The 27,550-nt window shown below is 42.4% G+C and overlaps 1 protein-coding gene across 1 annotated transcript; it reads right to left on the bottom strand.

The window, feature by feature from the left end:
• Positions 1 to 1,639: 1,639 nt before the first annotated feature.
• LOC144691871 (organic solute transporter subunit alpha-like) lies at positions 1,640 to 24,672 on the bottom strand. Its single transcript, XM_078560448.1, has 8 exons — positions 24,597 to 24,672; positions 17,516 to 17,670; positions 13,938 to 14,011; positions 12,424 to 12,582; positions 9,735 to 9,846; positions 3,982 to 4,128; positions 2,515 to 2,620; positions 1,640 to 1,803 (listed from the first exon to the last, which is right to left on the bottom strand). The coding sequence occupies exons 1-8, from the start codon at positions 24,670 to 24,672 to the stop codon at positions 1,640 to 1,642; spliced, it is 993 nt and encodes a 330-aa protein (XP_078416574.1).
• Between the last annotated feature and the right edge of the window lie 2,878 nt (positions 24,673 to 27,550).

The following is a 27,550-nucleotide window of genomic DNA, read 5'->3' as shown; positions in this document are numbered from 1 at the left end:
TAACTTTAAGATCAACATATGTTTTAACTTGAGTATGATACTCAGTAAAGACGAACAATAATTTCACAACCCACTTTTCAGCTGTAAAGCTGCCAGAGTATATGAGATTCAGGTAGCTTCCTCAGTTTTAGATATGAATTCTGCCCTTATCTGAGGAGTTGTTTAATCCTGCATTTACCTTTGAGTAGGGTTGCCTCTTTGAGTAAGTGGTATATCACAAGAAATGCTGGGTGGGTTGACAGAAGCTGCATTTTCCATCCATTAAAGTGAATGAAAAATCTGGGCTGTTCTCCAGTGCTCCCTCTGAGGACAGGACCTTATAAGGAGTGCTCAATTGGGGCATAAATCCTATTATGCCTGAAAATGCTCTCTGAATTGGCCTGTAGACAAAATAACTAGCTCATTTTCATCCCAATGATGAAGATGTCCAATCTATTGTAATTGAAATATTATGGCAGACAGGTGTTTCTATGCTGTCCAAATCAGTCATGATAGCAGCAGCGAAAGGGCACTATTATTTGACAAGGCTTACCACTAATCCAACCTAAACATCCTTTCCTCAGCCCTGTTAGTACAGGCCACTACTGCAGATACCAATGGTGAGGCCATGGTTCAGGTTCGCGATCCCATTTCCCTCCCCTCCATCCCGTTTCTTCCTGCTCATTGGTATCACCAGACAACTGCAAGAATGGCCTGAATGTCTCTAATGAGAGCTGAGAAGAGGCTCCTGTTCCAATCATTTGTCCCTTCAGCCATGGTTTTCAGATGATGATGTCTTTGGTCCCCAGTAGTCTCCCTAACCTTTCCTCATTCTTCCTCAAAATTGATCCCATTCAGCACTGCCTGGTTCTAACTGGGAATTATGAGTTGGCTCTCGCTTGCTGTTGTTCCAGTAGGAGTCTGGCTTGAATATATGTATAACCCTTGACCCAGGAAACTGGATCCATACAATGTGCTTGATCTCCATGCTTTCTCTAAAAATGTTCAGTGGAAAACAGATGTGACTTTCAGAGAATGACAGCACAATCCCAATACTTAAATGTCTCCATAATTGGATGAATAGTTCATGAAATGTCATTACAAGGTATAGTTGAGATTACATTTATCTTTTGCCTGATTGAGTGATATCTTCATTTGACTATGTAAAATGCCTCATATGTGTTTTTCAAGAAGAGCTGATTCATAAGCAAAGCCAAAGACTATTTGACACTTCTCTAAAATTTTGTGAAATTGGTGAAGAAACTAAGGTAGGCTTCAGATATGCATCTGAAATAGTCAGACTGGGTGTAGTGAATAGTGAAAACAGACGTGGAAGAGAGGATCTTCCCAATTGTCTGCTATTTTCCATCTATTCATTTTGATCGATAAAATATCATATGGATTCTGTCAAGGCATCTCCACATGAATTTTCTATATTCACTGCGCCCAAAGATCCAATACACATAGGAACAGGAAAATTTCCCCAATTAAAGTCAATTGTTAAAACTGATAAGAATCTAAACAAACCTGTTTGAGCTGTATGGAATGGACAGGCTGGTATTTGTTGAAGGCCAAAAATAGCGCTGAGAAATTGTCAATGATATAATATAAATCCTTGTCATGAAAAAGGTGTTTTGCACTCTCATGATTTCACCTTCTGTTATGGTATTCGAGAGGTACCATTCAAGACGTTTTGGTCATTTTGTGTTTTGACCGTGGGTTGCATTTCATCAATTTCTTGTAAGTTGTATTTCCTCCTGTAGTAAACTCGTGATAACAAAGTGATGATAAACATCTCCATTATGAGAAGCTGCTGGTTCATATCTGGAAAAGATTGAACTGTAATTAGTAAGTTGAATGACTAATTGGGCAAAAGATCTCTATTAATTACAATAGGCCATTTGAGAAAAAGTATATATAATTCTTAGGGCAATTTTGCGCTGCTCCTCCTGGCAGGGTGGAGGATTGTCAGTGGTGAGCACAAGTTGGAGAATAGGCTACAGAGTTACAGCCCTATTCCCTATTTCTAACCTCATGTTAAGGCTAGTAGAGAGGCACTGCACCAGTGAAAAAAATTGTTTGCACAGTGAATATGTAAAAAAAGTTTTACATACCCACTTTTAAGCAAGACGTACCATGAACAAAGTCAAATTACCCTGTCCATTTATAATTATGTACTTTTATTCCAACCACACTGAACCGCTTAGGGTTATTGGAATGCACAGGTCCAGTAAAGATCATGCTGTACATCTGTCTGATATCACTTAAACAATCTTGACAAGTAATAAGAAATCTACATGTTCTTTCCTTGACCAGGTAGTAAGGAAATTCTGTCATGCAGAATTCTTTCTTGACTTGGTGGAAAGTGATGGATTTCTGCGTAACAGGGCTAGTGGTAACCCCAACATGGAGGATTGGAAACCTTTCTTTTATGGTTTTGTGGCACATTCCTCAAATTTAAATCCAAAAGGTATTTTTTTTGACAATATATGGTGTATAATAGATTTAAAATAAAATCTTATCTAAACAACATACATGTTGCTCTGGCTGTGGGTGAAAATGGAGGTGCACAGGCTAAACCACCTGCCAATGCTGTAATGTTGATAATAGCAGCTTGCAGTTGAGTAAGAATGAATGAAATCTGTATAAAAAAAAGAAAATCAAAATCACCAAGTATAACATAAACCATGGGAATAGAGCATTCAAGGTAGGCTTTGACAAATGGTAATTTCTTGAAGTTGATTATATGACTTTTCATGCTGACCAATCAATTAATTATCTGGTTAATAAAACTAATTCAGGCAAACAGAGTGATTGTTACAGGTTTCAGGCCTGCCTTAAATAATCTCTTGGGTTCAACAATGTTGGTCAATCATGTAAACAGATGGAGTGACTTAAGTTGAAGCGAGTGCACAATATCTACTTCAGCAATAGGATCGCCATGTGATTTACACTGCACACTGTCTTCTTAGCACTTGCCCTCATGCATACTTCACCAGCCTTTTAAAAGATAAACTGAGGCATTTGGTGAGAAGACCAGATATGAATCGTTAGGCTGCTTTAATTCACAGATGGCAAATGAACATAAAAAACTTACAAAGAAAATTCCTTTTAACTTAGAGTCATCGAATCATTATACAGGAGACCATTCAGCCCACTGAGTCTATGCTGGCTGTTATGGCAGGAGGGTGGGTTAATTCAAACAGCCCTGATTTCTCCTCTCCCCACCTGTCTGTAAACAGATTTTGATTTTGAGTTCCCCCTTTATAAGTGGTGGTGTATTTCCCAACCCCTCAGTTTTGGTGTGATCCAATTTTACCAGCTGTTCCCAGGCCTGCCCACCACGCCTACCTGACAACCCAAAAATCCTGCCCCTTGTGTCTTCAGTTCCCTGGGTAGGACTGGGTATTTCCACATCAAGGTAGTAAAAGAGGCTGTATGGATTTTTACAACATAAAATTTCATAAAAGCCTCAGTTAAAGAAAGTTTAAGATTTTGACTATTATTTTTGAACAATACAAATAAATGCTTAATCAAGAATCATACTGATGGTTATGTAAATACTTCAACACTACTAACACTACTTTCAACACTACTGTCATGGTCTGCCAGTGTGCTATTTTCCTTCAGCAGTGCACAGTAGAACATGGCGGGCAGCCTATATAACCTCTGTAAAGTTAGCAGTAATTATTATCTGATTTGGTCGCAATCCCATTCATGTCAAACATAAGATTTCTGCCCATAGGAAACATGTGCCTGCATATGAATAACGTATTTTCAAAATGAATAAGAGTAGAAAGGAAGCAGTAACAGTAGCACTTTTATTGTATTATACAAGTTTTTTAAAAGTTAATATTGTGTAGCTTAATTTATTTTCCTCGTCAATAGGACATACATTATGTCTAATAACGTTCAAACCAACCTGGTACCTAACATTTGTTCTTTTTTAAAGAGAATATACAGTGTTTTTTAATAGCTGCAAGGTGCAGAATCCAATCTTACCTGATAAAGGGTGAATTTGGGGATTATCTTCTGATTTTTAAGTTCAACTTTGACTTTTTGAAAAACAATCCCAATTGGCCATAGTGCAACTATTGTGGACACACCAAGGGAAGTGTTAATCCATATTGCAGGTCCACTTGGAGAAAGCTGTAAAATAAGAAATCATAAATGATTATGTTCTTTGAAAATACATCTAACTCGATACAATAAATTGTTTTTATTTGTAATTAATCAAGCGTAATATAGCTGGGTAAGTGGGGTCCCTTTATTGGGTGGAATTTTCCGTGCCCACTGCCGTCAGGTGTGTTTGGCGGTGTATGAGGACAATATGGTGGGAAGGCCAAAAATTGGTTTTACAACGTGGTGAAACCAGTTTGCAATTGTCCGCTGTGTCCATCGATGGCGGGCCGCATTTCCCACCATCGGATGTTGGGAACCTCATTGCAATATATCTGCATATCATTGTAAGCCCAGCTCGCCAGAATCAGCCCCCACGCTGGACCATCTGAGTACATCGCCGTTTTTCACAACAGCATATATAAGGCGTGCACTTGGCGGGCTGCATTTTGAGGAGAACTCAGAGGTGAGTGCACAGTAACATTGCGCAGCACTCGCGAGGGTTGCCTTTTAGACTTCAAGATTGAAGCGCTGCACACTCAGGTGAGGGCACAGGCAAGTTGCTTTATTCCGGCTGGCTGACAGTGCGGTGTCAGGCCAGGGCTTCCCTGTGGTTGAGGTGAATTGGCGGGAGGGGGCGGGGGGGGGGGGTTGGGCAAGAGCTGCACTGCGGTTGAGGTGACTTGGAGGGCGCGGGCAAAGGCTACACTGCGGCTGAGGCAACTTGGGGGAGGGGCATGGGATGCCCTGCAGTTGAGGTGACTAGTTGGGTAGGGGTGGCAAGGGCAGTACTGCGGTTGATGGTAGTGCACAAGCACATGCAGGGTGGGGGGACGGAAGCAGCCACGCAATAATGTATAAAGTGACCATTCCTCCACAGCTGAGACAGTTCAGATGCAGCCACATTGACATGTTTGGAGTCCGGCCTCTAGCTTATCTGCCCACTCAAACAATATGGAGACATGAAATTGCCACCAAGTGTTCCAGAGCTTTCCACCCCTCGGGCACAGACTGCAGACTGATGAACGTTTTAATAGATTGGAGAAAAACTGGATGACTGAGCAAGTTGTACAATCTCCTTGCCAAAGCTGGCCATGGAGCAGTCACTGGTGGAGGTGCTCACAGCCCCTTGCTTGGTCATCATCCTGGTTTGGACCAGTCTCCCCCATGATTCAAACTAACAGTGCAGCCTTGCAGTGCGGGTTAGGAGAATGTCTGCACCTGAGCTGAGAGCACAGCATGCAGTCCTGTGGACAAAGCTTCCACCAATCGGTCAAGTGGAGTGGGGTGGATTTGGGTGGGCTCTCGGGCAGCTATGCAGCACATTAAATTCTGGCCATCCAAGTGTTAGCCAGCATTCCCTGGGATGCATTAAGGGGGCCTTCAGACTTAACCAAGAGAGGTTCTTAGAATACCCAAGGTCTCTCTCTTTCATCCTGCAGGAGGAGTACACAGGGCATGGACCCTGGTGACCTAGCTATATGCCTCATGGCAGAAGGGGAAGGGGGTGAAGGAGACACCTGGCTGGACAGAGGGAGAAGCAAAACCCTCAGGAAGAAGGGACGGCTGGGACTCCCGCACACACCGCTGAAGAGCCACAGCGAGCCGTCACTGGTCAGTGCCTAGCTAGAACCAGGGTTTATAGACACCGCCTTTCATTCCTGCAGTTGACCAAGAACTAGTGTCACCGAAGTCTACACATGTCTAGGGAACTAGTCAGTCACATCTACCAGCTACTGCAGGATTTGGTGCCATGGGGACATGGAGGGCATCCACGGCCAGTGGCCATAAAAGTGACCACGGTGCTCAATTTTTATGCCAGTGGCTCCTTTAAGGGCTCCATGGGTTACCTCTATGTTATATTGCAAGCCTCCACCCACAAATACATCCAGGAGGTCATGGACACCATATTCACGAAGGTGCACAACTTTGTGCATTTCGCCTGGGACCGGAAAGCCAGGATGTAAGAATGCTGGGATTTGCCCAGATCTCAGGTTTTCCATAGGTGCAGGGTGCCATGGACTGCACTCACGTGGCACTCAGATCTCTGTGGCAACAACCAGCCAAGTATGTCAACCACAAGGTCTTCCATTCACTGAATGTTCAGCTGGTGTGCGACCACCACAAACGCATCCAGCAGGTCTGTGCACAGTTCCCAGGGAGTGTCCACGACTCCTACATTCTCAGTTGGTCTTAGATCCCTGATGTCTTCCTGGGTCCACAGAGGTTGCAAGGATGGTTCCTCGGGGACAAAGGCTCCTGCAGGGGATGCGGCTGATGACACCTGTGTGGCGGCTGCAGACTGCAGCAAAGTGAAGGTATAACAAGGCTCATGCTGCAGCTCGCACCTTGGCAGAGCAAACCATCAGGATGCTGAAAATGAGGTTCCGGTGCCTGGACCGGTCTGGTGGAGCCCTGCAATATAGTCCACAGCAGGTGTCACGTCGTCGTCTGCTGTGCCCTTTGCAACCCCGCGCTGCAATGGGGAGAGGAGCTGGCTGACCAGGAGATAGAGGAGCTAGAGGTCTCAAGGACCTTGGTGAGATTCCTCAAAGGCGAGGATGACAAGTGATGAGGCCATTACACTGGCCAGATGAAGCAAGTGTGCTCGGGAGGCCCTCATATCTGACAGATTCGTGGAGGATGATGATGACATGCAGTGAGGACACTCCATAAATCTGAGGGCAGCTTGCTTGCGCTCTGTGATGAGAGTCATATCATGGAGACGCAGCCGTGAAACTTTAAATGTACCTAATCCGTTGTCAGCCTTCAGCACCTGATCCCTTCAGGAGCATAGTGTCACCGGTTACAGATGCTGATGAGATGGGAGCCAGCCCCACCTTAAAGATGCTGAGAGCACACAGGGAGAATGACGGAACTCTGTGACACCTCCCCACTACACTCTGGCAGCATTAACAAGCACCATCGAGGTGCAGGCATTACCAATGCATCCAGTGAGTGTGAAACCAGACCATCACTTTGGTCTGAAGGCTGCACAAAGCACAGGGAAGAGGCCCTGGACTGGGACACCTGCCTTTATCTTGTGCAGGAACCAAGGTTTCACATCTAAGTGACATGAACACGGCTCATCAGAACAAGGACCCATAGGCAGGGAGACATTCTCGAGAGTTTATTTAAAATAGTGAACAGTACGTACAAGTGATTAACACCCATGCCCAGGCTGTGCAACTACATCTTCTTAACCTTCCTAACTCTGCTGTTATATTTTGGTGCTCCCCTGACATCCATAGTAGAGGGGAAGGCAGCCTGCTGACTGCTACGCCCTGTCTGTGATGACCTTGATGGGTGTCCTCTGGAGGGCTGAGACCTGGAGGACCCCAGCCGGCTTGCTTTTGGGGTCCTGCTGTGTGGCAGTGGTACCCTCCTTGGCCTGTGGAGCTGGAACTGCTGCGGTCACAGGAAGAGGGGATTTGGATGGGCTATACGCTTCCGGAGTCACCTGGGTGGATGGCCCCAGGGTGTATACCTGATGATCTTCCTCCCTATCGGTGCCTGAGGGCCCCTGGCCGACTCCTTGAGGAGAAGTGTAAGCTGGAGTGAGATCGAGCTGGCCCGCACCCCTCTCACTTTGCACTGTTGGAAGCCAGCTATGCTGTCAGCGATGGAGTTCAGCCCGTGCAGCAGTGCAGGACTGATGTCCTGGACAAAGGTCGCCATGGTGGCCGCCTTCCTACCTGTGTTGACCTCGATGCAGTGGCATGCTGGCGCTATCACCTCAGATTGAAGGTGGACAGAGTCCTCCATTGTGCCTTGCAATCTGAGGAGTGCAGTGGACATCCCTTCCTGATGTTCCCGAGCTTGCCTTTGCTGCTGCAGCATCTGTGACATGACCAAGTCCAGAGGCTCATCATCTGACTCAGACTCAGCAAATTTCTGGTCTCCAGCAGTCCTCCGAGTGCCAGAAATCTGGGAAGTTCCTGCCGCCACCTGCTGTGGATCAGACAGTATGATGTGCTCACCAGATTGCAACCCGAGTCTACTCTAGTACAAAGTCCCAGTGAGGTGTGTGTCTCTGTGCTGGTGGAGGGTGTGGATCAGCTCTGTGATGGGTCTTCAATGAGGGTGCCTTCAGATTCTTCTTCTGAGATGTCTTTGGGGCTTGATTGGAGGCCATGGGTCATGGGACCCCTTGGCTGTTTCACAGATGTGTCTGCGAAAACAAGGAGAGATAATTAGCACATGGCAGCGATCTGCGAAACAGGGAACATCACTTGTAGCATAGTTTTCTGATGGATGTTGCACTGCTGGATCCTCAGTTGGTAGAGCACCACTGACCTCACCGTCAGCACAGGAAATGTCCAGAGCTTTGTTGGCCAGTTGGATGATTCAATTTTCAAAGTCCGTGAGGACCTTGATGTTGGGCATTCCTCCACCAGTCTGCGACCTCTCCCTCTTGTGTGCCAACTTGTCCTGCATGAATACAGATGGAGAGAGTGTAAGTGGGATGCCTGCCAGGCCAGATGATAAGTATGCCTGGCATGTGTGGGTGGTGAGTGGTCCATTGGATGGGAGGAGGACAATTAAGGTGTGTGTGAGAGAGTGAATGGTGATGTTCCTTGAACTGGCAGTGAGTGAGATCCTCATGGATGTGTGATGGGTTTGTGAGTGTGTGAATTGAGAGTGATGAGATGAGTGACTTTCGCTGATGGAGCAGAAAAGATCATTCATCCTCTTGCGGCAGTGCATGGCTGTCCTCTTTTGCAAGGCAATGGCACTGACCACCTTTGCCACCACCTCCCATGCTGGATTGGTAATGTTGCTGCCCTTCCTGCAGTCAGAGCTGGGGTAAAGGACATCACAGCGGGTCTCCACTGCATCCAAAAGGCACTTGAGGGATGCATCATTAAACCAGAGGACTGTAGTATTTTTGTCTGTCTTCTTTGCAGCACTCTTGGGCTGGAACCACTGAGAGGTGTGCGCGTGGCTGCACTTTAAATATAGCGCCCAGCATGATGAAGTGGCGAGGTGACGGCGTGGTGGATGAGTCAGAGCCTGCCTGCCCACCTGCCATTGAAACGGTGTGTTTCCTGGAAGTGCATGATTAATGAGGCAGGATTGGGACCAAACGGCATGAAAAGCCACCATTGTGGCCGGTTGGTAAATGTTCCTTTTCCCGCCCACTACCGCACTTAGTGCCACCAGTCGAGTAGTGACTGGGCTCCATTAGCACATAACCATTGATGCTAGTGGAGATTGGTAGCCCATCATACAGTTATATGGACAACATCTTTGAACACAAACTGCTAAGCATTGGTCAACATTCCATAACGTGGCACAATGAAGTTGAGAGTTTAGAGTTCTAAGCCAGTATTCTGTCAGCACAATCCCCTCTTCAGAACACTGTCTACAGTCACTCTCTTTAATCATCTTCACTGAACATTACACTGCAGAGGCACTGAGAAATAATGGTGTGTATTTTAAAGAAAGAATTACAGCATTACATTAACTTAGAAACGTGAACTATTAAAAAATGAACTGCTTAAACAGCAGCTCAGAAAAAGGGCAAAATGTGTCAATTTCCATCCTCATATTAAAATTTGTCAACTTATCACCAATGTTTTTATCTATCCTATTCAACTATTAGCATCTAGATCAACAGGGAAAAAAGAACATACATCACCCAGACTGAATGTCCCATTCACCCAAAGGACTAATGTTAAGATCATTAGGACTGGCCGTAAGAAAGCAAGCTGAAATGTTCCCAATTTCAGCATAAACATCAGGCGCCTAAAAGGAAAGAAGCAGACATTAACATATTTAGGCAACAGTTTAAAATGTCAAATATAGGTCTTCCATTCACTTTTAATATATTTAACCTAACAAGTTAACAAACTTACACTCTATGAAGGGCCATGAGATGTTTTTGTTGTGTATTAAGTTCAGATACTCAAATTCAAAGTACCAATCTAATTATTGTATTTTTGCAAACCTACTGCCAGGATAAAGGGTAACAATATATACATATACATAAGTATATATATTATATATAACATATATATTTACATATAATATATAACATATATATTTATATATATTATCTATATTCATTACATATTGTTACAATCACTTGTGCTCATTTACCAATTAAGTATTAATGCCAACAAGATTTTACATGCTTACTCCCTTCTGTTGTTATTGGTTATTTTATTTTCTTAAATCCCCTACATCATATTCTTTGAAATGAGAGAGTGTCAACCAGGTCTATGTGAAACCATCTGGAAATAAAACAAACTAAAGCAGCTACTGTGATGCCTACATGATTGGAATCAGTTGGGAACCAACAGTACACACATCTTGACTATTATCAGGAGCCCACCAAGGCAGAGTACTGTGTCAGAAGAACCTTCATTGACAAGTTCATAGCATTGTATATTAGAGCATCGAGGAGCTCCATTACATGGCTTATAGATATAATAAAATAGTATGTCTGGGAACTAAATGTTCAAACCAGGCATTAACTTGCCTCACTAGCAAGCTGGTGAAATGTTTATACCGTAGTATTAATGTCTGAGCTAGAAAAAGCAAAATGAAGGTAAGATTTTGATTCTTGACTGATATTCAGTGATTCCTCCTGGAAAGAAATGGTATGTGAATATTAGGTGAGGACAGGATCAAGCGTTGCTGTGATTTCCTTCTTGCATGCATATTGCACTAATACTCAATATCTACACCCATATGTGAGAAATTACTACTTCAGTAAGAAGTCAAAGGCTGCCAACACTCTCAGAGCCGCATTTCAGTAAAAGTGACTTTGTTTAAAAAAGGAACTGGGAATGGAAATAAAGTTGAGGATTTTTTAAACAAGAGGAATATTACGGTATCTCAATATATTTATAGAATTACCAAAGAACTTTACATTGGTCTGCCTCCATCTATGTTTATTATCAATTTTATTGAATACATATATTTCCAATGGAGGGGGGAGGTGGGGACAGGGCCTGGTTAGCTCAGTTAGCTCAATGGCTAGCATGTGGTTTAGAATTGTGCTAACAGCACAGGTTCAATTCCCATTCCAGCTGAAGTACAATTGAAACCTGCCTCCACACCCTACCCCTGAGAGTGGAAGGCAATAGCAAACCACCACTAACAAAAAACTGCCAAGAAAACAGTTCAGGATGAAGCATCAGTATTCAGGCAGAGCACATGTAACATGACAAACTCTTGTCTACTCTTTGCACTCAGGATAAGGTATTCCATGGTCAAATAAACTATAGACTAGAAGCAGAGTAAAGATTCCATTAACAAAGCCCTAAAATGTCTTCACCTCCAAATATTATGTGTCAGTGTGACATTTCCATTTACAAAGAGCAGCCAAAATTTGGAACTCTCGCCCAAAATAGTGGTGAGGCTGGGTCAAATGAAAATTTCAAAACTGAGATTGATAGATTTTTGTTAGGTAAGGGTATTAAGCGATATAAAATCAAGTTACATAAATGGAGTTCTGATACATATTAGCCATGATCTAACCAAATGGCAGAATAGGCTTGAAGGGCTGAATGACCTATTCCTATTCCTATTTTCAACTCCTGAAATTAAAATTAGGTACTGATTATCAGAAGTTTTTGTTTCTGGACCATCAAGGGACTGGGTTGATATCAAGTAGCCTCACATCAGATCCTGAAGAGTTAGCAAAGAGAGCACAGCTGCATCCCATCATTGCAGGTTGGATTATGATCCCTAACTAAACTGATTAAACATTTGTCAGTCAGCCACTTATATCCCTTACCAACTCTAACTTCAATAGCTCAAAATATACAGTATGTGTGGAATTCAATGGCCTCCAGTAGTGCAGCAGGGGTGTGGTGGGGTGAGGTCCCCTTGTACTAATGCACTTAGTACCGAGGAACCCAACATCAAGAAGGGGCTGCCCTCCACCCTTCCTGCCAAGCCTTGTCCCCCTTGTGACTCCTACCCAGTGATTCCCCTCCTGCCATCACTCACTTGTGACCTGCAATCCAGCAACGATGGTAGGTATTAGGTGGGTGTTGTACTGAAAGCAGCCACTGCTTTCCTAGTGGCCCTGTCATTCAATAGAGCTGTTGGCATCTGATTGGCCATCAGCTTTTGTCGGATGGGACTTCTGCCCCGAGGGTCCTTGATCGTGGGAAAGGCCCACTGCTGCCCAGTTAAGTGTCTGAGTGGCACTTAATACGGTAGGCCTTCCATAAGAGGGACGACTTGGGATCTCGCTGGCTCTCCAACCTGTGGGCAAGACCCCTGTCGTCTCCATTCTCTATGTGTCAATTTCAGGAATAACAGATGATAGTTCAACAAACATGTTTTCTCAAACAAGCTTATGCTCACCTTGAAATCTTTGTAAAAGGCAAACATAGACAGCAGCAACAACAGGGCCCCGTACTAATCTTGGCAGGAGTATTGTGAAAATGTTTCAGGAAAGCCTCATCGCCTCCAAATTCTTCTATCATCATTCGCTGGAATTTATGGATAACAATTGCAAAATACCTAGAGAAATAATATCAAAATAATTCAAGAAATTTATCCTACAAAATATAGTTCACTTATATGACTTGGTATTCTTCCTAGATTTATAATCCTGAATGTTTTAAAATGTCTTTCAGTTACCATCACCATGAATTTCTTTGGACGTTTACACTGTTTATCTGGGGGTTCCTGCTGTTCTCCCGCTGAAATTAACACTGAAGGCAGGGTATACGTCGCATGCTACAAAATGTCTAGTTGAAGGAAACTTGGTAACAGTGAATTTAAAAAAAACTCTCTGAAGTTCTGTTCCACTCAGATTGGTGCAGTGGATTGTGAGCTCTTTGGGAGGTGTCTTCCCTATTATTGCTGCAGCTGTTACTACCTCTAATATTAATTAAGACAAGAAATTAATTACACCTGATCAAAACTGCAAAGCTCCCTTGTCAAGGCAAGTCAGAGCTACGTTATTGAAAACAAAATAGGTAAAGTAGGCATAACGGTGGATGTCCACAATGTGATGGGATGTAGATGTCACCTGTGATTTCTGAACTCAATTGAGTTGTTGATTTCATTCATTTTATTGTCAGGCTATGCCAAGCAGAAACCAATTGTTATCCTCAGGTTAGAGGGGAAATTGGAATGATATTCATCAATAACTTACTATTATACTCTTATTAGCAGCTGGTCCAGAGCAGCTGTAGCATATGTCTGGGAACAGGTTGTCTGTTTGATTGGCAGAATCCAGGAAAAGAAAATGAGTTGAAATAAGTGTTTTGCTATCAATATTATGCCAATGTTGTCATTTGAGGGATAATTTTATGATTCTGCACTTCAAATAGGGATATATAATTGTAAGAAGCATGGTTTGGAGAATCAGGTCTATAAACTTGTGACCCCATCTCCAAACATATACCTTTGAACATGGCCCTCACTCATAGAACAAGATTGCGAAATTAACAACTTCAGATTAAAAATAACTTCACAAAGATATGTTTCACCAACTTATTCCTGAATCTATTATCCATTATGGTGTAGCTCATAATGAAGAAACTGCGTGAATGGCAACTGTATTCATCTGCATTCTCATTTCATCTTAGACATTGTAAAGTGAGACAGTTGCATATTTATTGGTAGCTCTGTCTTTTTTTTTTGCTTTGTACTTTATCAGAGGCAGGATGGAAACAGGTGTTATACAATTCCATCTCCAATGATCATGAAAATAATTTATTTTTGTACTAAAATGATATGTTTGATTGAGGGGCTCTTGATTTTTTTTCTGTAGACAGTATGTAATTTCAAGGCATTTCCACTTTAATGTAGAAAATTAAAAATTAATGTATACTAGGAGAATCAAAGCACCCAAAAGAAATACATACACTGCTGTTGTCAAATCTGTGATCATTGATGCTAGAGGAATCCACATCCCAACGCAAGATGTAGACGCTATCACCTGAAACAAAAATATAAAGCCACTGTTACTTTTTAACATTTTAAAACTTAACGTTCTTAAATGTTGTAAAACAGGGTTTCCTAAAGGTCTGTATAAAAATACAGCAATTTCATGAATTGGCATTTGTAGGTATGAAAATATCTAATGGTGTCTAAGGCACATTGATTTTGGCTGTTTTGTCAAATTTTAAATCTTGAGCTCATCTATTTACTTTAAAATACAGGAATTATGTTGTTATTCAGACTTACACTTGCTTATTATTTTCAGATACTTAAAGTACTACATGGAGCACTTCTGTGAAGGGCATGACAAGAGGGAGCTCCTGAAATGACACCAAAGAATTATAAAAACAAAAAGCTAAAAGCTACTGCGGATGCTGGAAATCCAAAACAAAAACAGAATTACCTGGAAAAACTCAGCAGGTCTGGCAGCATCGGTGGAGAAGAAATCAGTTAACGTTTCGAGTCTTCATGACCCTTCGGCAGAACTGAAGCATAGTTAGGAGAAAGGTGAAATATAAGCTGGTTTAAGGTGGGGGGGCGGGGGGGAGAGAGAAGTTGAGGGTGTGGTGATTGTGGAGATAAGCAAGCAGTGATAGGAGCAGATAATCAAAAGATGTCACAGACAAAAGGATCAAAGAGGTGTTGAAGGGGGTGATATTGTCTAAGAAAAGTGCTAATTAAGAATGGAAGACAGGACACTCTAGTGGGGGTGGGGTGGAAAGACTAACAAAGTTTTAGTTTTAGATTTAAAAATAATGGAAATAGGTAGGAAAAGAAGAATCTATATAAATTATTGAAAAAAAGGGAGGGGGGAGAAACGGGGTGGGGATGGGGGGAGGGGGAGTTTAAGATCTAAAATTGTTGAATTCAATATTCAGCCCGGAAGGCTGTAAAGTGCCTAGTCGGAAGATGAGGTGCTGTTCCTCCAGTTTGCGTTGGGCTTCACTGGAACAATGCAGCAAGCCAAGGACAGACATGTGGGCAAGAGAACAGGGTGGAGTGTTAAAATGGCAAGCGACAGAACATGTATACAAATAACACACTTGTTTAAAATTTCGCTATCCTTTTATTTAGTGCAGGTGTTACCTGCTTAAAATAGATGTGTTAATACTTTGCTAAAACGGGTGAAGGGAGAGGAATGAACACAAAATGCTGTTATTCCTCAGAAATTTCGGCATCACAGGTTTGAATCAGAATTCAAGCGGCAGATATTGAAGGAGATATTCAATTCCTCCCAAGTAAAATATATTCCAAAGAGGAGGAAAGATGGTAAGAGGGGGAAAAGGCATTCAAGGCTAAGCAAGGAAGTTAAAGATAACATAAAGGCAAAAACTAAGGCATACCAAATTGCAAAGGTCAGTGGCAGGCTGGAAGATTGGGAAACTTTTAAAGATCAACAAAGGGTTACTAAAAAAAATAATAAAAAGAGCAAAGGTAAATTATGAAAGAAAACTAACGCAAAATGTAAAAACTGATAGCAAAAGCTTCTACAAGTATATAAAAGGAAAGAGAGTAGCTAAAGTGAATGTTGGTCCCTTGGAGGATGAGACTGGGGAGTTAACAGTGGGGATCGCAGAAATGGCAGAGACGCTTAATCAATATTTTGCCTCAGTTTTCACGGTGGAGGACACTAGTACCACCCCAATAGTAACAGGTAGTGCAGAGGGTATAGAGAAGGAGGAACTTAGAACAATCACCATCACCAGAGAAAAAATACTGAGCAAAATATTGGGATTAAAGGGTAACAAGTCCCCAGGACCTGATAGCCTACATCCCAGGGTCTTAAAGGAAGTGGCAGCGGAGATAATGGATGCATTGGCTATAATATTCCAAAATTCCCTGGATTCTGGAAAGGTTCCAGTGGATTGGAAAAATGTTAATATAACACCCTTATTCAAAAAGTGGGGTAGGCAGAAAGTAGGAAACTATAGACCAGTTAGTTTAACATCTGTCGTTGGGAAATTGTTGGAATCCATTATTAAGGAAGTAGTAATGGGGCATTTGGAAAGTCAAAATGCAATCCATCAGAGTCAGCATGGTTTTATGAAGAGTAAATCGTGTTTGACTAATTTGATAGATTTCTTTGAGGATGTGACAAGCAAAGTGGATAATGAGGATCCTGTAGATGTTAGTATATCTGGACTTCCAGAAGACTTTTGATAAGGTGCCGCACAAAAGATTAATACACAGGATAAGATCACATGGAGTTAGAGGTAATATATTAGCTTGGATAGAGGATTGGCTAACCAGAAAGCAGAGAGTCAGGATAAATGGGTCTTTTTATGGATGGCAAGCTGTAACTAGAGGGGTGCCACAGGGTTTGTCCTTGGGCCCCAACTATTTACAATCTATATTAATGACTTGGATTCAGAGATAGAAGGTACTATAGCCAAATTTGCAGATGACACCAAAATAGGTGGGAAAGTAAGTTGCAATGAAGAAATAAGAAATTTACAAATGGATATGGACAGGTTAGGTGAATGAGCCAACATTTGGCAGCTGGAGTTTAACGTGGGTAAGTGTGAGGTTATCCATTTTGGTCGGAAGATTAAAAAGGCGATTTATTATTTAAATGGAGAAAAATTTCAGAATGTTTCAGTGCAGAGGGATCTGGGTGTCCTCGTGCATGAATTGCTGAAAGCTAATATGCAGGTACAGCAGATAGTAAGGAAGACAAATGGAATTTTGGCATTTATTGCTAAAGGAATAGAGTATAAAAATAGGGAAGTGTTGTTGCAACTGTGCAAGGCATTGGTGAGACCGCACCTGGAGTACTGTGCACAGTTTTGGTCCCCTTGCTTGAGGAAGGATGTAGTTGCATTGGAGGCGGTTCAGAGGAGGTTCACTAGATTGATTCCAGAGATGCGGGGCTTGTCTTATGAGGAGAGATTGAGCAGTTTAGGCCTATACTCGCTAGGATGAGAGGAGATCTAATTGAGGTATATAAGATGCTAAAGGGGATAGACAAAGTAGACGTGGAGTGGATGTTTCCCCTTGTGGAATGAGAGGCCATAGTTTTAGGCTAAGGGGTGGTAGATTGAAATCAGAGATGAGGAAGAATTACTTTTCTCAAGGGGTCGTGAATCTGTGGAATTCACTACCTCAGAGTGCAGTGGATGCCAGGACGCTGAATAAATTTAAGGAGGAGATAGACAGATTTTTAATTAGTAACGGCTTGAAAGGTGATGGGGAGAGGGTGGGAAATTGGAGTTGAAGCCGAAATGAGATCAGCCATGATCGTATTGAATGGTGGGGCAGGCTCGAGGGGCTGAATTGCCTACTCCTGCTCCTAGTTCTTATGTTCTTATGTTCTTAATTCCATTTACGTCAATACAATTATGCTGCCATTTACCTTTTCAATTTCAAAACTCTTGGGTGAAATCAAGGAGTCTAACAAGATAGAAAAGGAGAGATTTTTGAAATTTTATGGAAAATTGAAGACAATTTCTGAAAAACAGGAAGAGTATGAATTTCTCAGCTAAATATCTTAAAGTGTACTTACAGGTGCAGCCGCACTGACCCACATAATAGTCGCTCTCTTGTTTGTAGCAGGGATCTTTCTTATCAGATAGATAACTTCCTCAAAATGCACAAGATTTGCAATAACAGTCATTAGAGTGAGAACACTGTATAAGATGATAGCTGGCACATTTAAATCTGTGGAAAGAAACAATGTTGGTTACTTAAATGAGCTATCTCCATTGTCACTTTAACAAACAGTTTCCTAAATGTATTGAGAATATTTATTTGCATTTGTGCTCAAGAAGATGCTAGCATCAAAGGGAAGACTTGGGGTGAGGCAGTGGAAAGAAAGCAAACTGAGTGGACTGGCCAAGTGGGAAATCAAGAGATTTCCTGAGTGTCCCGTGAATGGCTCAGTAATGCTGTATTACTGGCATCTCATTTTCCAAAGAGAATCCTGCACTGTTTCAGGGAGTTTGTTTTGTCCAGTAAGCTATGTGATTCATTGAAGAAGAACGCAATATCCATTAGCTCCTTTGGTAAATGTTCAATATATTTGTTAATATTTATGTTGTTGAGTATATCTAGTTACTTTTGGTGTTCTTTCTCAGCTTATCTGACCCTCATACTTCCATTCATGCCTTTGTTACCTCCAGTCTTGACTATTCCAATGCACTCCTGGCTGGACTCTCACACATTCTACCCTCTGTAAATTTGAGGTCATCCAAAACTCTGCTGCCCATATCTTAGTTCACACCAAGTCCCGTTCTAGCCATATGCTCACTGACTTACATTGGCTTCCGGTCAAACAATGTGTTGACTTTAACATTCTCACCCTTGTCTTAAAAATCCGTCCATGGCCTTGCCTAACCCTACCTCTGTAATCTCCTCCAACTCCACAACCCTACTGTGCTCATCTAATTACCTTCAGCTGCCTGGGTCCTTAGTTCTGCAATTCCCTCCCTCCACCTCTCTGCTTCTCTTTCCTTCTTAAAGCCTACCTCTTTGACCAAGCTTTCGGTCATCTCACCAAGTATCTCCTTATGTGACCCGATGTCATGTTTTATTACCTTGAAGGCACAATACAAATATAAGTTATCTTCTTTGTCATTGTCTATTTATTATTTTTGTGATGCTAAGATTTTATTCTCAAATATTTAAGTGAACAATATATTTAGGAAAACCTGACTGTATCAAAATGAACACTCCATATCACAACCAGATAGCAATCATCACTGCACTCAAAAAAGGTAATTCATTGTATGAATTACTTTCAGATCAGATAACTGTTACATAAGCGCATGTTTGATTTTCACCCCTTCTAATGAAAAAGACAGACTCCTTCTATTTAATTTAAAGTTAATAGAAACCACATTTCCTGGTGATGTGTAACCACTGGCAGCAATTGTGTTAGCACAGCAATGCTCTATTCGGGATGTGGTTGAAATATTTCTGATAATAATATAGCCTGCCAAGAAGCCCACTTGATATTATTTTGCAGAACAACTGAAGCAGTGAGCTGATCAGTGACTGTATGTAGAACTTAGAATTATGGAATTGTGTAAAGGAGCAGATTGGATATACGTTGAAACACTTATTGCCTACTAACCCTTTAAATAGAGGCTTTCACTCTCAGTGCAATTTGTTTTGTTTATTTTGAAAGCAATATTTTCTTGCTGCAGTTCTTAAGTTTTTCCTAGTCATTTGTTAGTCAAAAAAGGTGCCCCAAAGGCTTTAGCAGTTTTTTTCAACCAGGTGATGCAAATTTGGGGGAATCATTGCTGGAAGCAATATTTATTTTACAAAAAGTTACAAAAAACATGCAATTAATTTTAAAAACTAATTTAAACTAATTTGACGTGTATTCACAAAACCCTCTGACCTTCCCCACTCTGATGCTGAACGATCTGTGCTTAACAAAGGACTCAGTTTTATCCCCTTATGCCCCCATCTCAATGAGTTTTCCAGACGGAATCTGCCATCCACAATCCCCATCCACCACCACACTCCTCTGTCTAGCTGAACTTCTTCTCTCACTGAGCAATTTCTCCTTAAACTTGTCTCACTTCCTCCAAATAAAAGGTGTGGCTGTGGGTACTCGCATGGGCCCCAGTTATACCTGTCTCTTTATGGGGTATGTGGAACATTCCTTGTTCCAGTCCTACTTAGGCCCCTTCCACAACCTTTTTTTCGGTACATCGATCACTGTTTCGGTGCTGCTTCATGCTCTCGTCTGGACTTGGAAAAATTTATCAATTTTGCTTCCAATTTCCACCCCCTATCACCTTCATATGGTCCATCTCCGACACTTCCCTTCCCTTCCTTGACCTCTCTGTCTCAATTTCTGGTGATAGACTGTCCATGAATATTCATTACAAGCCTGCCGACTCGCACAGCTACCTCGACTACAGCTCCTCACACCCTGCTTCCTGTAAGGACTCATCCATTCTCTCAGTTCGTTCGCCTCAATCGCATCTGTTGCGATTGATGCCACTTTCCAAAACAGTGCTTCTGACATGTCTTCCTTCTTCCTTAACCGAGGTTTCCCACCCACTGTGGTTCAGAGGGCTCTCGACCATGTCTGACCCATTTCCATGCCTCTGCTGTCACACCTTCCCTTCTCCCCCGGAACCATGATAGGGTCCCCCCTTGTCCTCACTTTTTACCCCACCAGCCTCCACATTCAAAGGATCATCCTCCACCATTTCCGCCAACTCCAGCATGATGCCACCATCAAACACATCTCCCCCTCCCAACCCCACTGTCAGCATTCCGTAGGGACCGTTCCCTCGGGACACCCTGGTCCACTCCTCCATCACCCCCAAAACCTCATCCCACAGCACCTTCCTATATAATCGCAGAAGGTGCAACACCTGCCCCTTTATCTCCTCCCTCCTCACCGTCCAAGGGCCCAACACTCCCTTCAGGTGAAGTAGCGCTTCACTTCCACCTCCTTCAGTTTGGTCTACTGCATTCGCTGCTCCCAATGCGGTCTCCTCTACACTGGGGAGACCAAACGCAGATTGGGTGACCACTTTGTGGAACACCTTTGGACTGTTCGCAAGCATGATCCAGACCTTCCTGTCGCTTGCCATTTCAACACGTCATCCTGCTCTCATGCCCACATGTCTGTTCTTGGCCTGCTGCAATGTTCCAGTGAAGCTCAATGCAAATTGGAGGAACAGCACCTCATCATCCGATTAGGCACTTTACAGCTTTCTGGACTTAACATTGAGTTCAACAACTTCAGACCATGAACTGTCTCCCCTATCTTCACCCTTTTTTTAATCCCTTTTTAAAATTTATTTTTTAATCTACTTATTTTTATTTATTTTTATTTTTATTCATTTATTCATTGTTTTATCCCCCTTTTTATCCCCCTTTTTACATCCCTTTTTCTATCATCTTTTCCCCAACCACCATCCCCTGATCCCACCCCCAAAAGGGCCATCTGTTACTCGTTCCATGTTGTTCTTTCACAGAGTGCTGACCCTTGTTCTACTGTTAACACATTCTGCTTTCTTACCTTTATGCCACTATCAGCACCTTCGTTAGCCCTTACCACTACCATTAACACTCCCTTTGTCTTTTTGTCCAAGACATCTTTGTCAATCTCTCCTTAGTTCCCACCTATTACTGGCCTCCTATCCAGCTTCACCTGCTCCACCGCCCCCACCTTAGCAGTATAAATTTAATCACATTTCTACTTCTTTTTAGCTCTGAAAAAGGGTAATACGGATTCGAAACATTAACTCTGTTTCTCTCTCCCCAGATGCTGTCAGACCAGGATTAATAAATGACCTGACAGTAAAGGCACCGCTACATAGCAGCAACCACAATATGATTGAATTTTACATCTAGTTTGAAAGAGAAAAGTGTGGGTCCAAGGCTAGCATTTTAAACTTAAATAAGGGAAAATATGTGGGCATGAGAGCTGAGCTAGCTGAAGTGAACTGGGATACTAGGCTACAGGATAGATCAATAGAGAAGCAGTGGCAGACATTTAAGGGGATATTTCAGAATATTCAGAACAAGTATATTCTTTCTAGAAAGAAATAGTCTAAGGTGAGGAGCCACCATCCTTGATTAATTAAAGAAGTTAAGGAAAGCATCAAACTTAAGGAAAAATCATGTAACTGCGCAAAGATGAGTGGCAGGTCAGATGATTGCTCATAATATAAAGAACAGCAGAGAATGACTTAAAGTTTAATCAGGAGAAAGAAATTAGAGTATGAGCTAAAAACGTAAAAATGGATAGCAAGAGTTTCTACAGGTATTTACAAAGGAAAACAGTAAGAAGTGAGTGTTGGTCCTCTAGAGAGTGACAGTGGGGAGTTAGAAGTAGATAATAAGGAAACAAACAAATATTTTGCTTTTGTCTTCACGACAGAGAATACAAAAAACACTCCAGTAATAGCCTAAATCAAAAGGTGGAAGGAAGAGGGGAACTTGGTGAAATTACAATCACTAGGGAAGCAGCACTGAGCAAACTGATGGAGCTGCAGTTGGACAAGTCTCCAGATCCTGTTGGACTTCATCCGAGGGTCTTAAGAGATGTGGCTAATGAGGTCGTAGTTGTGTTGATGATAATTTTCCAAAAATCACTAGATTCTGGAAGGGTTCCATCAGACTGGAAAGTTCTATTCTATTCAAGAAGGGAGGGAGGCAGAAAACAGGAAACTCTTGGCCAGTTAGCCTGACGTCTGTCATGGGGAAGGCGCTAGAGTTGATCATTAAGGAGGTTATAGCTGGGCAGTTAGAGAAACACAAGGTAATTGGGAAGAGTCAGCATGGTTTCATGAAAGGGAAATTATGTTTAACCAATTTATTGATGTTCTTTGAAGGAGTATCTTGTGCCATGGATGAAGGGGAGTCTGTAGATGTGCTTGGATTTCCAGAAGGCATTCGATAAAGTGCCACATCAAAGGTTTTTGCGGAAAATAAAAGCTCATGATGTAGCAGGTATCAAATTAACATGGATAGAAGCTTGGTTGGCTGGGAGAAAACAGAGCGTATGCATAAATGGATAATTTTCTGATTAGCAGGATGTCCTGCAGGGATCTGTGCTGGGGGCTCAACTTTTTACAATTTATATCAATGATTTAGATGAGGGCAGTGAAGGCATGGTAGCTAAATTTGCAGGTGATGCAAAGATAGTTAAGAAAGTATGTTGTGAAGAGGACATGAGGAGGTTGCAGACAGATATAGAAAAGTTGAGTGAGTGGGCAAAAATCTGGCTGATGGAGTACAATATGGGAAAATGTGAAGTTGTTCACTTTGGCAGGAAGAATAAAAAAGCAGGGTATTACTTAAATGGAGAACAACTGCAGAATTCCAAGGTGCAGAGGGATCTAGGAGTCACATGAGTCACGTGCATGAGTCACAGAACATTAGTATGCAGCACAACAAGTAATTAAGAAGGTTAATGGAATGCTATCCTTCATTACGACAGGTATTGAACTAAATGTTAGGATGTTATGCTTCAGTCTTACAAGGGCATTGGTGAGACCACATCTCGAATACTGTATGCAGTTTTGGTCTCCTTATTTAATGAAGGATGTTAACGCATTAGAGGCGGTTCAGAGCAGGTTTACTAGATTGATATCTGGAATGAGTGGGTTGTGTTATGAGGAAAGGTTGGACAGACTGGGCTTGTTTCCACTGGAATTTGGAAGAGTGAAGGGTGACTTGATTGAAATATATAAGATCTCAAAAGGTCTTGACAAGGTCAACGCAGAAATGATGTTTCCTCTTGTGGGTGAGGCCAGAACTAGGGGGCATTGTTGTAAAATTAGGGGTCGCCCTTTTAGAACAGAGATAAGGAGGATTCTTTTCTCCCAGAAGGTTTGCGACTTTGGATCTCTCTGCCTCAGAAGGTAGTGGAGATGGGGTCATTGAATATCTTGAAGACGGAGGTGGATAGATTCTTGCTAGGCAAGGGAATCAAAGTTTATCGGGGTAGATGGGAATGTGGAATTAGTAATACAATCAGATCAGCCATGATCTTACCGAACGGCTGAGGAGGCTCGATGGGCCGAATGGTCTACTTCTGCTCCCATTTCATATGTTAGTATAAGATCCAAATTAGCCCCAAAGTTTATATTCTTCATACACTATTTTCCCCTTTGGGGAATAGTGGGGAAGGATTAACAGGCCAATTATTAACCTGTTTAAGCCATGTCATTAGCACTCCTTCCACAGCCAACAAATCCTAGAGTAGGACTTGAACCCAGAGCTTCTGGCTCAGAGATAGGGCACTACTTACTGAACCACAAAACCTTAGACCCAAAGGGAAGCAAAGCAAGACTGCATCCTCCAGGAGTCTCATTCCACCAGGGTGCCAAACAAAACCACCTCATACTGACATTACCATTGTAAACGAATCCTAACCATATAATTACAGCATCATTTAAAGAACTGTAAGATACAATACTGACAACATGGAGGAGTTTAGTTAACCCTTCACCTGCTGTATAAACTGGAGTAAACTTTAGCAAATGCTGTGATAGACAGGTTAAGGGTTCATCCACATACAAAAATCAGAAAAGGACGGAAAAGAGCTGGTCCTGAACTTTTCAAAGCTAAAATGGTAAACCATAGAGAACCATAGACGATGTTACTGCCGGCTGACTGGGTGGATTTACTTGTGCCAGTGGAGCAAAGTTCAGCAGCAGCTACATTCCCGTCTTATAGAAGGGAAAGAGGTTACTTCAGGGAAGAGACCGAGAAGTTAGCAGTGTCTGTTAGCTCAGAAAGCCTGAGGGGCTTCTTCTAACTGCAGCCCCAGAACGGTCCACTCCCACCCTGTCCTCACATCAGCTCCGCTCCTCAGTCCGTGCCGCCTGCGGTATCCAGTGTTGACTGAGGCGGGGGAGAGGCAGCGGCTCGGCCGCCGGCTTCACATCCCTCAGACTTCAGCCCGGGACCCGGCTCTCTGCTGCTGTACTCACTGTGCGAATTCCCAATCCGCTTTCCACCGGCAGTTGAAGTGCCGGCACCCAGACTGAGAACTGGAGGAGTTAGCAGGATCTTCATTTACTTTCTCAAAGGCTCATTCACAAACCCCATTCTTCATGGATTATGCCGGCAAAGACTGAATTCGAACCAATTTGCTTACTTACTCTTTAAAATAATCACGGCTTTGGGTGGGTTGGAGTCGCAGTAAAGGTCCAGGCTCTGGTTTGCTCCGTCAGTCATCTCTCCAACACACACGCTAACTTTCTGTTAGGATTCAGGAGACGGACTCAAACCTCAAGCGCCGCTTTCCAAACCGACCCGGCTGTAGCTGCACAGTGTGAATCTACTGCAGCTCTCCACGCACCTTGATTTATTCCTGGCTCTTAGAAATTCCCTCAGGAGATAAACCTCAAGTATCAAAGCTGTAAAGCAATCTAGAGATTACAAACTGAAATGTCAACCCCGCCTTTCCCGTAGCTAAAGGAAAAATGTGGGTAAGTCACCACATCACCGGAAAAGCCCAGATGATCCATATGCAATGGCCAGTAACTCTCAATACCCACAACTGACCACGTTAGTGCCAACAGATTGCCTATTGATTCATAAAGCTCTGCCCAGTGATGTTACAGCTAACTCAAAAGTAACATTGACCACCACCCTTCAACCTATTACCTTTTTAGGAGTTGCATATAGATTGAAAAATGCAGCAAAATTAATATTTTTTTCTCACTGGATGCCTCCAGTAAATAGGGACTGGGCAAAGATACAGCCAGGAAATGAAGAACGCGAATTGAGTGACTGAGCAGGACCTGATTTTTCTTTGATGGAGCAGAATAGGTGACACTGGGTTGACTCAGGGTCAATAAAGGTATATTAGCACAAGTGCTCCTTTTCTAGCATTACTAACCTAGGATGAGCCAATCATATTTTTTTTAAATGCCAAAAGAAGCATCAAGTGTCACCGAAGACAAAATAAATGTTTTCCAATAATCAGGACACTATTATTGATTATCTAAAAGACACTCTGTATGCTATTGTGCCCAGTGGCCACATAAGGTATCAAGTGTACCCGTGAATATACTCCCTCTCCAAGGAATTCACTTGGGTTATTAGTGGGCAGTATGGTTTCCAGCTGGTCTGTCCACTGTCCAATACCAGATGCCTTTATATCCATCATTTTTGCTTATTTTTGACATGCTTTCTATTTAGTACATTGCAGGAATGACAACAAAGAAAATCAATATTTCTTGCAAAAGGATTTCCTCTAGCAAATAAATAACTCTTTGAAGTCCAATGGTGCTGTTTGTAACAATTGTTTTACATGATAGAGGACAGTTTCAAAAGGCAGGGAAGCAACCATCATAGCAAACGAATATGAACATAGGAGCAGGAGTAGGCCATTTGGCCGTCAAGCCTGCTCGCCATTCAATTGGACCATGGCTGATCCTCTATCTCAATGCCACTTTCCTGCACTATCCCTATATCCCTTGATGTCATTAGTATCCAGAAATCAATCGATTTCTTTCTTAAATATACTCAATGACTGAGCCTCCATAGGCCCCTGAGGTGGAGAATTCCAAAGATTCACCTCCTCTGAGTGAAGAAATTCCTCCTCATCTCTGTCTTAAATGGTCTGCCCCTTATTCTGAGACTGGTTCTACACTCATCAGCCAGGGTAAAAATCTTATCTACATCTACTCTGTCATGCCCTGTAAGAATTTTGTAAGTTTCAATGAGATCACCTCTCATTCTTCGAAATCTTAGAGAATACAGGCCCAGTTTCCTCAATCGCTAACTCAAAATAAACTTGGACCTAGTAACTCTTACAAGTTAGGGTGAGATAGGATAGAAGCAGATGAAGCAGAAATGGGCTTGAGAGAAAAGGAGTGTAGGAAAGGAAAAACAGATCAAGCCCCAACTTTTAAAAGAAGGAATCTGGATGGTAAACCAGCAGGGGCACACCCAGTGTGTTTTCAGTGTTGAAAGTCTGGGCATATAAGAGCAGCTGTTGGCATTCCAAAGGAAAATCAACAGGGACTCTGCAGTCAAAACATGAATATAGCCATGAACGTGGTAAACCTATGCTCCATTGTAGCAGGGGAGGATGAAGTTAGCTACAATAACCTTTTGCAAAAAAAGACCAGGAAAAGAGATAACCATTCTCAGGGATACCAGTTGTCTTCAAACACTACTTGTAGCAAAGGTTGCAGAGATGCCACCCAAAAACAGAACAAATACCACAGTATTGGTAAAAGGGCTTACTGACAAATCCTTGAAGGTTCCCTTATTTAAAATTTATCTACAGAGTAAGTCAGTCACCGATGTAGTGACAGTTGGCATCATTCTGAACTAACAAATGTAGGCTGTTGACCTATTAGTCAGTAATTGCTTGGCAGGAAGCCAGAAGGTCCAGATCAGTCAATAGAGACTGGGGAAACTGAGGGGAACAAGCAAATTTCTGCATAGATGCAGAGGGCTAAGGAAGTCCAAAAAATCTCACATGAGGCATTAGGGCCAGTAAAGATTAAAGAGACTAAAGGAAAGCCAGTAGAATTCAAAGAGGCTGCAATAGAGCCATTGGAAAGTAAAAGAGCTGAGGTAAAAGCAGTTAAAGGGAATGCACCAGAGGTATGGTTAACAGAAATCTTCTTTAAAGATTTAAATAGGGGGAAGGAAGGTTCACAATCAGCAAGCAGAAAGTGAGAGAAATGCTTCATCTAGCTGAAGTATAGCAGAAGTTGGACCCGCCATCAGTAGTATCCTAGAGGAAATGGGGCGATTGGGGGAAAACTCATTCCCGAAGTAAAGAGAAAAGGGAAGGTAATAAGGTAAACAGCATTCATTAAAATCACAAGGAAAATAAAAGTGAAGTCAGTGTAAATTTGCCCACTGAAGAATCAGACAGACTGTAACTGAACCCAGCAATTTAGATTCAGAACCCATTAGAGACAAAGCGCAGGAGGAGAGCCCAGCCGCCATGCAGAAGTTAAAGGACAGTTTATCATCCACTATTACCCGAGAGACAAGAATTCTTAATGTTCGAAATACTAAATACTAAACCAATGTGTTATGTACCAGAAGTTAAGAGGTTAAGGCCTTTACAGGCAGGGCAACTGGC

The sequence above is a fragment of the Cetorhinus maximus genome, chromosome 16 (genome assembly GCF_964194155.1).
Source record: "Cetorhinus maximus chromosome 16, sCetMax3.hap1.1, whole genome shotgun sequence".
Taxonomy (NCBI): domain Eukaryota; kingdom Metazoa; phylum Chordata; class Chondrichthyes; order Lamniformes; family Cetorhinidae; genus Cetorhinus; species Cetorhinus maximus.
Note: the sequence above shows the minus strand (reverse complement) of the source record. Positions and strands in the feature narration are given on the sequence as shown.

What these genes read in the sequence shown, in the direction of transcription:
- LOC144691871 (XM_078560448.1), bottom strand. Translation starts at nt 24,672, where the DNA reads ATGACTGACGGAGCAAACCAGAGCCTGGACCTTTACTGCGACTCCAAC. An exon ending in GGACATTCAGTCTGGGTGAT is followed by an intron (nt 4,129 to 9,734) that starts GTATGTTCTTTT and finishes CTTATTTTACAG; the next exon opens with CTTTCTCCAAGTGGACCTGC. An exon ending in CCAAATTCACCCTTTATCAG is followed by an intron (nt 2,621 to 3,981) that starts GTAAGATTGGAT and finishes TTTTTTATACAG; the next exon opens with ATTTCATTCATTCTTACTCA.